At 41.9% G+C, this 14269-nt stretch overlaps 1 protein-coding gene across 1 annotated transcript; it reads left to right on the forward strand.

Annotated features, from left to right (window-relative positions):
• Positions 1–8482: 8482 nt before the first annotated feature.
• On the forward strand, positions 8483–13723 carry LOC137995225 (uncharacterized). Its single transcript, XM_068840797.1, has one exon. The coding sequence runs from the start codon at positions 8483–8485 to the stop codon at positions 13721–13723; it is 5241 nt and encodes a 1746-aa protein (XP_068696898.1).
• The last annotated feature ends 546 nt before the right edge of the window (positions 13724–14269 follow it).

Below are 14269 nucleotides of genomic sequence, written 5' to 3' on the forward strand. Positions count from 1 at the left end.
AAAACATAGATGCTTCGTGCCACCTATTAGAACAAAAAGATCATACTAAATAGCTGGGTGTTATGATCGATAACTCTTTAAGTTGGAAATATCATATCTCTTATATTTGCTTACGTATCTCGCGCAATACTGGCATGGTTTCAAAATTAAGGCTTTACCGGGGGGCATTTCCTTTCTATTTATCAACTCAAACAAACTTTTATAACCTTGCATACCCCTATTTATCATATGCTTTATCAAACATCTTCATTGGCTCGCCGGACACAGGCAATTAGTTCAAATACCTGCTGTACCTAATATGGTCAAGGAACGCGTCAGCAATAAAGCGATCTGAACACTTTTTTTTTGCAACTCTGAGAAAAAAATGTCCGACAAAAGCCGCTTTGGACCGAAATTGACCGGTGAATCAACATGGAAGAGTTGTTAATCCTGGAACTTTTAATAAAACAACTATTCTAGTCGGGCTTGCTGGATATGATAATAACCAACTCGGCGCGTTATCTATCACTTCATATCTAGGGCGCCCTCGCGCAGTGCTTATAAAACGCACCTGGCCTAAAAAAATTGTAAGCTAGACAAAATACGGTCCTACGGTTGATGATTTTTGCAACTACATCTGGAACCTTCACAAAAAGCGCTCTCCCTAAATATGCTCGACATTCTAACAGTAAATCTTTACCGTTTTCACAATCTAAAATTTACCCATTTGTGGCATACAGGGCTTCTGCCATAGGTGTTTGATAATCTTTTTTAATATGCCAGCAGCCGGCATATATACTATACAAGATATGCATCTAAGCAAAACCCCTTCAAGCCACGTCCTCGAACCAACATGGGCAAACAAATGTTCTCGTTTCAGACAATAGATCTCTGGCGCGATATTCCTCATCACGTGAAAGACCTCAATATATTTTCCTTTTCCAAAGAAATCAAACGCTATTTGCTGTCAGAACAATATTCAAAAGTAACCTGAATAGAAATCTTATAATTAACTAACTCAATTATGCAATAGTTCTTCTCCCCTCTTCTCTTCTCTCTTTTTTTTTTAATTAAAATGAACTTAAGAGAGTATTTAATTATCTCGCAGTTCCTTTAGCCCTAAGCTCCGAATAGATAATTACTATTCCGTGTTATCCTATTTTTTACCGCGCACCGGTGGCTCAGTTGGTTGAGCACCGGGATGTCACGCGGGAGGTCGTGAGTTAACTCCGGCCGGACCAACACCCAAGGTCTTTAAATAACTGAGGAGAAAGTGCTGCCTTTGTAATTACATCTGCAAATGGTTAGACTCTCTAGTCTTCTCGGATAAGGACGATAAGCCGGAGGTCCCGTCTCACAACCCTTCAATGTTCATAATCCTGTGGGACGTAAAAGAACCCGCACACTTGCCGCAAAGAGTAGGGCATGTAGTTCCCGGTGTTGTGGTCTGTCTTTGTATATTTCTCTTTCTGTATTACAGAGGGCCATGTGTTAGAAATTCTTTACTGGGTTAATCACGTATTACCCTCTCAAAATAAAGAATATTGTATTGTATTGTATTGTATTGTATTGTATTGTAAATTTTTAAACGTATACACCATTTTTTCTTGTAATAGTTGTAACTGTGAGTCAATAAATATTGTTATTGGGATTACCGACCCTACCCAAAAGAGAGCTCTTTTTAATTACTTCACCTTGCTGGACCCAGAGTCCGAGATATTTTTTGTAATCCTAGGTAAATAACACTGTAAGACTGCTCAAGATACTAAAATTTGGTTTTATCAACGGAGTTGATAATGTAAATTGGCCACCGTACAGAGATTCTAAAAGCTGACGTTTCGAGCGTTAGCCCTTCGTCAGAGCAAATCGAGGGATTATGGGTTACGTGTAGTTTTTATAGTAGAGTAGGAGCTACGCTATTGGTGGTAACATGGCAACGTGAAAAATAGGAATATATTAGTTAAATGAAAAGCGTTCGTTAATACCGTGAGGATTAAGGGTGCCGATTTGAAAGATGAATTTTTGTTCCAGATTCTTGCGGCTTTCCGTCGTACCTATTGTAGATGTAGGGAAAGGCCGCAGATAGCCATGTGTTTTTTGGAGTGGTTAGGCAGATTAAAATGGCGAGCGACTGGCTTGGATGCATCCTTGTCATTCTTCTGAACATCGCGAAGGTGTTCGCGGAATCGGTCACCTAGTCGTCTACCTGTCTCACCAATGTATAATTTATTACATAACGTACAGGTTATGCAATAAATGACATTTGCGGAGGTACATGTGAAACGATGGGTGATCGTAACACATCGCTTAGGTCCCGATATCTTGCTAGTGTTAACAATGAAAAGACAAGTTTTGCATCGTGAGCGCGCGCACTTGAAAGTGCCGGGTTGTTCGTTAGTTTTGAGCGCGCTTCTAACTAAAAAGTTGCCCACGTTTTTGTCGCGTTTGAATGAAATAAGTGGAGGTTGCGAAAAGATTCTATCAGTCTGCAAAACTTGTCTTTTCATTGTTAACACTAGCAAGATATCGGGACCTAAGCGATCTGTTAAGATCACCGATCGTTTCTCATGTACCTCCGCAAATGTCATTTATTGCATAACCTGTACGTTATGTAATAAATTATACATTGGTGAGACAGGTAGACGACTAGGTGACCGATTCCGCGAACACCTTCGCGATGTTCAGAAGAATGACAAGGATGCATCCAAGCCAGTCGCTCGCCATTTTAATCTACCTAACCACTCCGAAAAACACATGGCTATCTGCGGCCTTTCCCTACATCTAGGTACGACGGAAAGCCGCAAGAATCTGGAACAAAAATTCATCTTTCAAATTGGCACCCTTAATCCTCACGGTATTAACGAACGCTTTTCATTTAACTAATATATTCCTATTTTTCACGTTGCCATGTTACCACCAATAGCGTAGCTCCTACTCTACTATAAAAACTACTCGTAACCCATAATCCCTCGATTCGCTCTGACGAAGGGCTAACGCTCGAAACGTCAGCTTTTAGAATCTCTGTACGGTGGCCAATTTACATTATTAACTCCGTTGATAAAACCAAATTTTTGTATACTACTTCCCCACCGACGCAGCACCACAGTTTCTTTAGAAACTACCCTTCTGCTCAAGATACTGATCCGCTAGTTTAAGAGGGGTGTATAAATTATAATTAAGTTTTTGCCGTGGTTGGAATACTACATGTTTTGTCTTACTTAAATTTAAATTTAGCTTATTTGAGCATAGCCAGTCATAAATAACGGGTAATTCAGAGTTTATTAGGTGTAGCAATGCACTAAGATCCCTACCAGTCGCAGTTAAGAAGGTATTATCGGCAAATGACCTTAAAGAAAAATAATTAGTTGCATTAACTATATCATTTATTTAAACTAAGGAAAGAAAAGGACCCAAGATCGACCACGGTGGCAATCCTGAATTTACAGAAAGAAAATTAGACTCAACTCCGTTAACACACACTTTTTGCTTCCTTTTGATTAAATAGGACCTAAACCATTGGTTTTCAACATCTCTTATACGGTAATCATAAAAATTTAGTTTAGACATGTACAACAGAATCAAGTGATTGACTGTATCGAAAGCTTTACTTAGATCTAAAAATAGGGATACGGCATAACATCCTTCATCAAGGGCTAACGTTATCTCGTCTATTAAATCTACCAAAAAGTCGGTACCACTGGCTCAAAACAAGGAGCAAAGTGTCGGCGATGCTTATTTCCCTTTCGTAAACGGTCGTTGCCATTTCTCAGAACGGTCGTTGCCATTTGAAACGGTCGATGCCATTTTTAGCTCTGAATTACACTCATTAGGTCTAAGAACTCAAAAGGTTGCAGTTACTGGGAGTTGTGCCTCGCTGGTCATATGAGTTAGGGTTCGGGTTAGGGTTCTGTTTAGGGTGAGGGTTAAGGACTCGAGTTCGAGTCTTGAAATTTTCGGACTCTTTTTTTCCTCCAGTTTTTCTTTTATAAATGTTCTTTTTTGTCTTAATTTTTGTTAATATTTTTTCTTAGTATGCTTCTTTTAATTTTCTTTGAAGTGAAGTGTGTAGTCGACCGTTTCAAATGGCAACGACCGTTCTGAGAAATGGCAACGACCGTTTACGAAAGGGAAATTTGCGCGACAAAGCGGATCACAGTGCGAAAGAATGTTATCGTTCACGTGACCATAAGTGTGGAAAATGTGGGAAGGTCGGCCACTCTCAAAGTGTGTTGCGAGACCAAACAGATTAAGGAACGTACGCCAAACCGCGAATCAAGCCAGTTTCGCGGAAATAGCTGTCAAAAATCCAAAGACGGAAGGAAGGGAAGAAATCCATGGAGCCAGCATAATGTACGTCAGGTGACTGAGAAAACGATGGATATGAGAACCATGGAAACAAGGATGATTTTATGTGTTCAGCGCAAGCAACGGAGATGCACAAAACACCGTAGAGATGCTGATTGAACATAAGCCAGTGAACGTCATTATATTAATTGTAATTTAGTGTCGGAAGGAATCTTTGTAATTTGCAACAAGCCACTCCAACTCAGAGGAAAGTGTAGTTTTACTGTACAAGTACGGCAAACCCGAAAGTGCTTTAATGTTTTTTAGTATAAACACACAGGTGATTATACAAAATCGCGCCCTCTCATTGGCTCGCTATCTCGGATTATCAGCCGATAATCACCTCGACGGACAAAATGGCTGCCAGTAGTCGTTTTGCCACTGTAAGTGAAGATGATTTCGCGTTGAAATGTGTTTTCTTTTTCTCTTTTTTGAAATAATCACCTGTGTATTTATACTACAACAATTATTCGCCTCAGGCTCAGTGATTATCGGTGAATATTGACCGAGACGAAGTCGAGGTGAATATTCACGGATAATCACTGAGCCTGAAGCGAAGAATTGTTAAATATCATGCGCGATAAAAGCAGCAACATTACTAGCCCGTGACACTTCTGAATTGCTGGGTGTGCTAAGAGTTGGTGTGCCCGTAAATGAATGTGAATTCAAATATGATTCCTTGGGAGACCCAGTAAAGCAAGCAGACAGAAAACCTGCACTCAGGACGAAATTCCCAAAAGTGTTTGAGGGTTTAGAGAAGCTCAAAGGCTAGCAGTTAAAACTTTCACATTGATATTAATGTTCGGCCCGTAGCCCAGCCACTGTGCCGAATTCCTTTTAGTAGGAGAGCCAAAGTAAATGAAAAGCAGGAGGAATTTTGCTCAAACTTGACGTGATTGAGAAAGTAGAGGAACCAACCAGCTCGGTGAACCCCTTAGCGGTGGTAGAGAAAGCCAGTGGAGATATAAGGATCTGTCTGGACATGAGACAAGCAAATGAAGCTATTGTGAGGGAAACACACCCTGTTCCCACAGTTTAGGAAACGCTCCCATAAGTGTCCTATCCTAAAGTACTCTCGAAGCTGGATCTAAACGTGATGTCTTTCCATCAGACCGAACTTCATCCAGAATCAAGGGACATTACCACTTTCGTCGCAGCCAATGGCAACAAACGACTTCTTTTGGGCAAAAACATGGCGATAGAAAAGTTCCAGCAAATCGTGTGGCAGGTAATTAAACAACCTGCACGATGAGCTGCGAGTAGTTGGCGCAGATGACAAGGAACATGATGAAAACTTGGAAAGAGTTATGAGCAAGTTGCAGGAGAATGGAATCACCCTCAACTATGAAAAGTGTGAGATCGGTGTTCCAATTATAACTTAATTACTGAGGTGAGCGGCATTATTATGTGGGATTCCCCCAGCAGGGCAGACCACAAGTCATGAAATGGAGGCCGTTTGTTTTTCCTCGTATCCACAAATTGTAACGTTTGTTTTCATTGGCTAGTTTCTGTAAATACAAGATATAACGGCATATTTTAGTGGCCACATGTTCATTCTACGTCATCCACATGTCATGGTCATACTGAATTATCCACGTGCCATAGTCATTGTCACTTCGTTATTCCTTTGTTTGTTCCTCGAAATCGGAGGTACACGAAAGAATTTTTACCTTCGATCGCCTGGTTTCGCTAAAGGGTAAGTGTTGATTTATATTTAATCCATAAGTACCTGTTACAGCTTTCATAACTTCGTTGTAATCTGTTTCATGAAAGGTATTTGGTGTATTGTGGAGGTTGTTATCGGTCACACAACGCGGTGTCAAAACTACCGTAGTACTAATAGTTAAGAAGGATCCTCCGAAAATCAGTTTGTATTTCCTTTTGAATTGGGTAGTCTTTAAATTAACTAAGTGGCAAAATTCTCAAATTTCCAAAATTAGAAATTCAAATTATTTTCCTAAATTCGCGCAATTGTTTGTGACCAAAACAAGATATATTCATCAAACACAGCAGCAGCAGAGAAAAAGTGGAAGCGGACCAGGATGTGCGTAAAAACCATCTCAAACAGTTGGTGACGGCGATATTAGAATGCGGGCTGGCTGTGTTAATCGTTTACAAAGTACCTTCCTTGTCATGTTGTAGGAAGGCTATAGCCGGAAATGCCCTTGGAGTCTTATTTCTTTTTCGCTACAAGTCAGTGTGTTTGTTCTCGATCAATGGCAGTGTACTGAGAGAGCCTGATTTAATAGCACCTCTTGAATTCCCATGATTTTTCTTCAGATGATACGATAATTTATTCTTCGATACGTTTCGTCAGAGGTGTCTGAAGGCCAGTTCTGGTAATATGATTCTTTGTCTTTATTCCGCTAACGTTCCCTGCTTCGCATCACTCGTACGTTTCTGTGATCCCTCCGCTACATGGATTGTGGGTCTTCATTGCTTAATTAATCAAATACGATTTAATGCCACAAAAAGTAACATATGATGCTTTTGCGAGCGACGACAATTATTTAATGTATCCCGCAAAAAGCGCTCCGATAGTCTAAATATGCTGTCAATCAAAATGAACTTCCGGCGAAAAGTATTCTCTATCTCTTTTTACATAATTTTTTTGCGATCGACGGGTGTGACCTTAACCTTAACTTAATATCTAAAAAAAAAAAACAAAAAGAGGAAAATATTCTCCCGTGGATTAAAGTGCCTCCTTATACTACCGTACTTATCTTTCCCTTGAGAAATGCAAATGCCAACTGTAGTCAAATCAAATTATTCCATTTTTTGGCTATAATTTCAAGAATTTCAAGTCTCGTACCGCAATATGACATTTGCAGTCGTTCTACTTATTGTGTATTTACCGTTTTCCGACAACAGGTATACATTTAATAACATCTCCTGCGACTTATTTGTCTGTATGAGCGATCATACTGTACCCTGACTTACAACTGGTCTGAACTGTAAAAATGAAAGAAGAGGTTTGAGTTGATAAAGTTATTGAAACTTGGCAAAACATTGTTTTGCCAAACAATGTTTTGCCAAACTGGGCTCAGAAACTCGCATGTAAGCAACATTGTGAGGGGAAAGTGAACCTTGAAAGTTTCAGGTCTGTATATTCGTGTACTGTTCCACGGACTTTTGTGACAGACTCTAATTCTTTATTTACAATCGCTGCCTGTTGCTTGCTTTTATCAGTGCATCCCACGTGAACGCCTAATGGGTGTCTTGTTGGCTAAATAAATGCAGCTGAGGCCGCAATCCAAAGATGCCTCTACATTATATCCAAGAATGCTGCTAGTAATGATCTGTTATAATTATTGATCGTCATCCAAACCCATTGTTTTCTACCTTTAATTATATCACCGAATGTTCAATGCATGTTTTTATTCAAGACAACGGTTAGATAAGCCATTGTTTTCATGAGTGTAACATGACATGTACGTGTAAAAAATGCAACCAGAAACGAATAATCGACTGCTTGTTTGTCAAGGTAGATGCCAGTTTGCATAGTGCTCGACAAACACAGTGATTTGCGCTAGTGCAGTAGAACTTCCGTTTGAGCGCCAAAATAAAGTCGCAAAGGACCTGGCGACGAGTTAGTCTATTTATATAAAAAAAACGTAACGTATTTAAATATTCGCTTTTGCATGCAATCAACCGATCGACACACCCACAATGTAAAGAGCCGTGTTATGAAGTATGGATTGCCCAACAGAATTGTAAGTAGAATTTCGCTGCGAATATTTCAGTCTTTAAAGTGTAATTTCATATTTAAAACGCAAATCTTTTATTTGCTTTGCAGTTTGACTGTTGCCGATGACATTTCCCGTCCGCAACGAGTACAGAAATAAAACGCCGGGTTATCTATACTTCGACTGTAGCCTTCAAATTTAAGTAACGCTTCGCTACGTAGGCGTGAATCAGTCAAAAATTCTGTTCATCGAAGGTTACATTATCAACTGCAAGATCCCGAAGGACAGCGTCGTGGCAAAACGACCCGTTTCCAAGAACAACTGACAGCGAAACAAGCGACCGACCGATCTTGGAATCATTACAGTCATTTAAATTCACGAAAGAAACGCATCATTTTCCAGAACAACCGACTGCCATAAAGCGAGCGACTGACCGTTCTAGAAAATACTTCAATTTACACCTTCATTTCGCAATGCCGCCGAAAGTTGATGTAAAAACCCTCACGGGAAAAATGAACAATGCCGCTGGAATTCTTAATGAGTTAATGGAAGAATTTGAAGCGATCTTTGCAGTAAAACCGGGACTCGAAAGACTCGAAGCAGTGTTCAATTTAGTGGAATCGAAGTACAGATCTGTTAAAAAGCAGCAAGAGGCAATTTTAGATAAGTTAATTGAAGAAGGCGCTTCATCAGAAGATGAATTGTTGTTAACGAACAGAAAACTCGGGGACAAAGTCAAAGCTGATTTTCTCCAAATTACTTTGAAATACGCATCATATCAAAGCGAAAATGCTCTTCCGAAGGGTCCTGACCACACAGAAACCTTGAAAACGATGACCTCTGCAATTGAGAAAATGGCCGTTGCGATAGGATCGAAACCTAGCAGCCTAGAGCGCTTGACAGTTCCGAACTGGGACGGAAGTCGAAGAACGTATCAAACGTGGAAAAGGGAGTTTAGACACTGTATGGAAAAATATGGACAAGACAAGGACGAGCAACTTCAAAGATTCCGAAAAGCGATGCCTAAAGGCTTCTTCTGGACAGATCAAGTTAAGACCTGTAAAGACATTAACCAAGCCTGGGAAATTCTCGAGACTGAATTCGCAAATGAGCGAAAACTTATGGACGAACTGTTAGCTGAAATGAATAATCTCAAACATGTTAAGCGAGACTCCAAGTCACTCACGCGTTACGCGACGACGATTTCTGTATTTGTCAATGATATGGAAAACAATGGCTGCACCGTGTTGGAGGCGTCAGAAGCTCCGTTCTTCATGTCTCAGCTTTTATCAAAACTCGATCCAAGAGACAATACAAACTTTGGTAGGGAGATGAAGAGAGCGGGAAAGGAAGAAAATGTGTCAAACCTTGTAACCTGGTTACATCAAGAGGCAACCCTTCGCTCCAGAGGCAAACCAGACAGTGACAACGCCGATGAAAAGGAACGTACCCACCGAGGACCAACCTTTAGAAGAACAGAGAACCACGCTGCTAGTAATGATAGAACTCCCGATCAAGAAGCGTGCCCACTCGGTTGTGCGTGGAAACACCATTTAGCTGCCTGTCCGCTGTATCAAAGTTCAACGGTAAATCAAAGATGGGACGTAGTCAAACAGAGCAAAAGATGTCGCAAATGTCTCAGATCACATCACACGAACGACTGTAAGAAACCAGACGGTACTACTTGCGATAAATGCAAAAGGAACCATCACCGCACTCTTCACAACGAGACGATCAATTCGAATCTAAGCTCGAACGCAGTGCCTTTCCGAATGCAAGATGTTCCTGCAGAAGGCAATACCAACTGTGCCGCTGACCACAAGGAAGATGTCAAGCTTATCACTGGTTTATGTCCTGTCCAAAAGGTGAAGGTTATGGACTCAGGTGGAACGCTTGTTGAAATGCTTGCGATGATAGATTCTGGATCAAACACAAGTCTGCTATCTAAGAATGCAGCCGAACGACTGGGAATAGCAGGGACAGCCACCCATCTTACTATGAATCTAGCAGGTGGAGAGAAGAGGTCTGAAACTTCGGAAATCATCGAGATCACTGTTGCCTCGAGTACAGAAGAGGATATCACAAAGACCCTGGAAGTATACACGATAAAGAGACCTTGCAGTGCCGCGAAGACAATCTCAAAGGGAGCTATTGAACACTTCTCTCATCTCAAACCAGTTGCGAACAAACTGCATCTATCTGGTGGAACAATAGATCTTCTAATCGGTACAGATTTCGTCGATGCCTTTGTCGACATTCATACCTTGTCTGGGGAACCAGGAGAGCCGATTGCCAAACGTAACTGCTTTGGTTGGTACGTTTTAGGACAAGTTAACAGTTCCAGGATACAGTCCGTTGAAGTCGGAACATTGAGCTTTGAGGACGACATTAAGAAACTACTTTATCAGGACACGCTGGGAGTTAAACCAACGGAACTGTGTACTTGTAGTGAGAACGTGCTACGAGAAAACAAGTTCGTCAAATCCCTGTCTGATTCAACTACATTGGTAGATGGAAGAATCCAAGTAAGAATGCCTTGGAATGAGAATGGACCCCCCAAACGCAGCAATTATGACATTGCCTTTAAAAGAATGCAGTCTGCCGAGAAGTCGTTCCAAAGAAAAGAATGCTTCGCAATCGTAAATGACGAGGTACAAAAGCTGTTGGAACAAGAATTCGTAATTAAAATTCCTACAGAAGAAGTTGATCACAGTCAACCCGAATGGTATATGCCCTTGCAAGCAGTTTTCACACCAGAGAGAACTACTAAGGTTCGCCTTGTTTTCGATGCGTCTTCAAAAGGTCACGACGGTCTTTCCCTGAACGATCACCTCGAGAAAGGACCTAATTACACTAACAGTCTTCCCAATGTGCTTATGGCCTGGCGATGGAACGAAGTGGCTTACTCGGGTGATATCCGGAAAATGTTTAATCAAGTACTAGTGCACCCTGATGACCAAGTCTTTCACAGATTCTTGTGGAGAAGCGACAAAACTGAAACGCCCTCAGTCTTCCAGTGGCTCAGATTAAATTTTGGCGACAAGCCAGCACCAGACATTGCCTCGAACGCCATCAATTACTTAGCTAAAGTCTCACAAGTCGAATTTCCAGACGCAGCCCAAGAACTTCAAGATCACGCGTACGTGGACGATATCGCGGGATCCAAAAGCAACTCGACAAAAGCCAAGAGAATAATCAAAGAAATTGACACCGTCCTTGGAAAAGGCCAGTTTCAAATTAAGGCGTGGCATTCCAACCGCTCAGAAATTGACCAGTCTAATGGTGAGAGATTTACAGATCTGCTTGGCCACAAATGGGATAAAGAAGAAGACAAGTTTACCTTCAAGAAAGAAAACGTGGTTGGCTTACTGGAAGGCTTCTCCAAAAGAAGCTGTCTGAAGTTTCTCGCTCAACTCTGGGATCCTATCGGACTTGTGTCACCCGTTACTATCAAGTTCAGAATTGACTTGCAAGGATTATGGAGTTCGGGTTACAGCTGGGACGACATCCTTCCCGAGAGTATTCAGCAAACATGGTTAGAAAATGTCCAGTCCATAAATGATCTCCTGTCATTTCACTTTGACCGCAAGCTAAAACCAAGCAATGCAGTGGGCGTGCCTCAAATTCACGGATTCTCCGATGGTGGTGAGCAGGCTTATGGTGCAGTCATCTTCCTACGGTGGAAACTTGCTGGCGGAAACTATCGTTGTGTTCCAGTCATGATAAAGGCTTTCGTAGCACCACTGAAGAAGAAAAGCATCCCGAGATTAGAACTGTTGGGCTGTTTATCACTCGCACGCATGTACATCACATGTGTAAAAGCATTGGAATTCACAAAAGCGCAGGACTGGGAACGATTCTTCTGGATCGATTCATCAACTGTTTTGTCCTGGATCAGAACCCCACCACGGGAATTCAGGCCCTTTGTATCTGCCAGAGTGGCTGAAATTCAAGAGACCATTGGGGCAGACCAATTTCATTACATCAAGTCTAACAACAACCCTGCAGATGCTCTGACGAGAGGAATCCATCTTAATCATCTCATGAAGTGGGCAGAGGGACCATCCTTCCTAGAGTTGCCAGAAGAAAAGTGGCCCAACTTTCAAGATCACACCCAAGTTAACACTAATGTGGACGACCTTGAAGCTTTAAAAGAGAAGAAAACGTTTCAGAAAGAGAAGAAAGCCGGTAAACACCGCACTGCCGCCGCAGAAGTATGTCCTGAACTAGATCAGCATGAATCTGAAGAAAATCCTATCCTTTTACATTTGCTGAAAACATGTTCTACGTACTCCAAGATAAGAAGAACTCTTGCCTACGTTCGTCGCTTTATTCACAACGCACGGAAAATGAACCCGAAGTCAGGGCCCATTTCAGTTCAGGAACTGAAGTCTGCCGAAACCCAGCTTCTGAAGTGGAGTCAATTTCACGTCGACGAAGACAGTTTGGATAAGAAACTAGTTGCAAAGAAGGGTGAAGATGGCCTTCTTCGTGCGCATGGTCGACTTGAAGATATCAGATGTCTCCCGGAAGAGTTGAGAAAGCCTATTATGTTACCACAAGACCACCCTTTTGTGATCTTGCTTCTGCGTGACCTCCACGAACGACGTGGGCATTGTGGCTATAAGAGTTTAATTCACGAGGCCAGAAAAAGATTTTGGATTATTGGACTCCGCAGAATGGCTAAGACCGTCACCTCAAAATGTGTCACATGCAGAAAACTACGGAAAAGGCCCCTCAACCAGCTCTTGGGACAGATCCCAAATCTAAGAGTAGCAGCTGGCTTCCCTGCATTCTCGAACACTGCTATGGACATGTTCGGACCAGTACAGATTAAACTCGGTCGCAAAACCCTGAAAGAGGCACAAGTGATCATCTTCACTTGCATGACTTCACGTGCGATCCACCTAGAGCTGGTCACCGATAAAACCTCAGACGCATTCTTAATGGCCTTTCGTCGATTTGCCTGCTTACGCGGATACCCTAATGTTTGCTGGTCAGACCGTGGAACAAACTTCGTTGGTGCCCAAGGTTACCTGAAGGAAACCACACAGAACTGGGATATTCCTGGGATAAAGAGTGTCCTCTCTGATAAATTTGGCTGCGAGTTCAGATGGGAATGGAATACACCACATGCGAGTCACCAAAACGGAATTGTTGAGACCCTAATTAAGTCAGTCAGACAAGCACTTAACGCCACTTGCAAGAACCAAGCCTACTCCGAGGAACAATGGAGAACATTTCTGTCAGAAATCACCTACATGGTCAACGGACGACCGCTGTACCCCAGTTCCGACGATATCTGGGAGGCCCCACCGATCACTCCAAACGACCTACTGCTAGGCCAATACAATCCACTGCCACAACCAGAACCAGAAGAAAGAATCAATCCGCGACAGTTACTCAGGAGTACCCAAAACAGAGTTGCTGATTTCTGGAGGAGTTGGATGAAGTATTTCGCTCCAAACTTGTTACCAAGAAACAAGTGGTTTCGCGTGCGAGACAATATCCAGACCGGTGATCTTGTATTGGAGCTGGATCCCAAACACAAAAGATGTGAATGGAAAATGGCGCGTATTGCAGGCACCTATCCTGGAAACGATGGCCTTGTTCGAAAAGTGAGAATCAAGACAAGAGATGGGGAGTACGACAGACCAATTCACAAACTGTGTTTAATTGCGACAAAGGAAGAGCTCAATGCAGGACTACTCTAGTTTAAATCAATTCAAGAACAATGAACACTCGCATGATTATTTCAGTCTTAAAATGGTTGCTCAATTAGAGCTAAGCTCTTAATTTCCGCACTCGGGCGGAGTGATTTGCGCTAGTGCAGTAGAACTTCCGTTTGAGCGCCAAAATAAAGTCGCAAAGGACCTGGCGACGAGTTAGTCTATTTATATAAAAAAAACGTAACGTATTTAAATATTCGCTTTTGCATGCAATCAACCGATCGACACACCCACAATGTAAAGAGCCGTGTTATGAAGTATGGATTGCCCAACAGAATTGTAAGTAGAATTTCGCTGCGAATATTTCAGTCTTTAAAGTGTAATTTCATATTTAAAACGCAAATCTTTTATTTGCTTTGCAGTTTGACTGTTGCCGATGACATTTCCCGTCCGCAACGAGTACAGAAATAAAACGCCGGGTTATCTATACTTCGACTGTAGCCTTCAAATTTAAGTAACGCTTCGCTACGTAGGCGTGAATCAGGCGTGAACTCGTTGTCGTTTGGAGTGATGGCGATGGCGGAAAGCTGC

The sequence above is a fragment of the Montipora foliosa genome, chromosome 3 (genome assembly GCF_036669935.1).
Source record: "Montipora foliosa isolate CH-2021 chromosome 3, ASM3666993v2, whole genome shotgun sequence".
NCBI lineage: Eukaryota > Metazoa > Cnidaria > Anthozoa > Scleractinia > Acroporidae > Montipora > Montipora foliosa.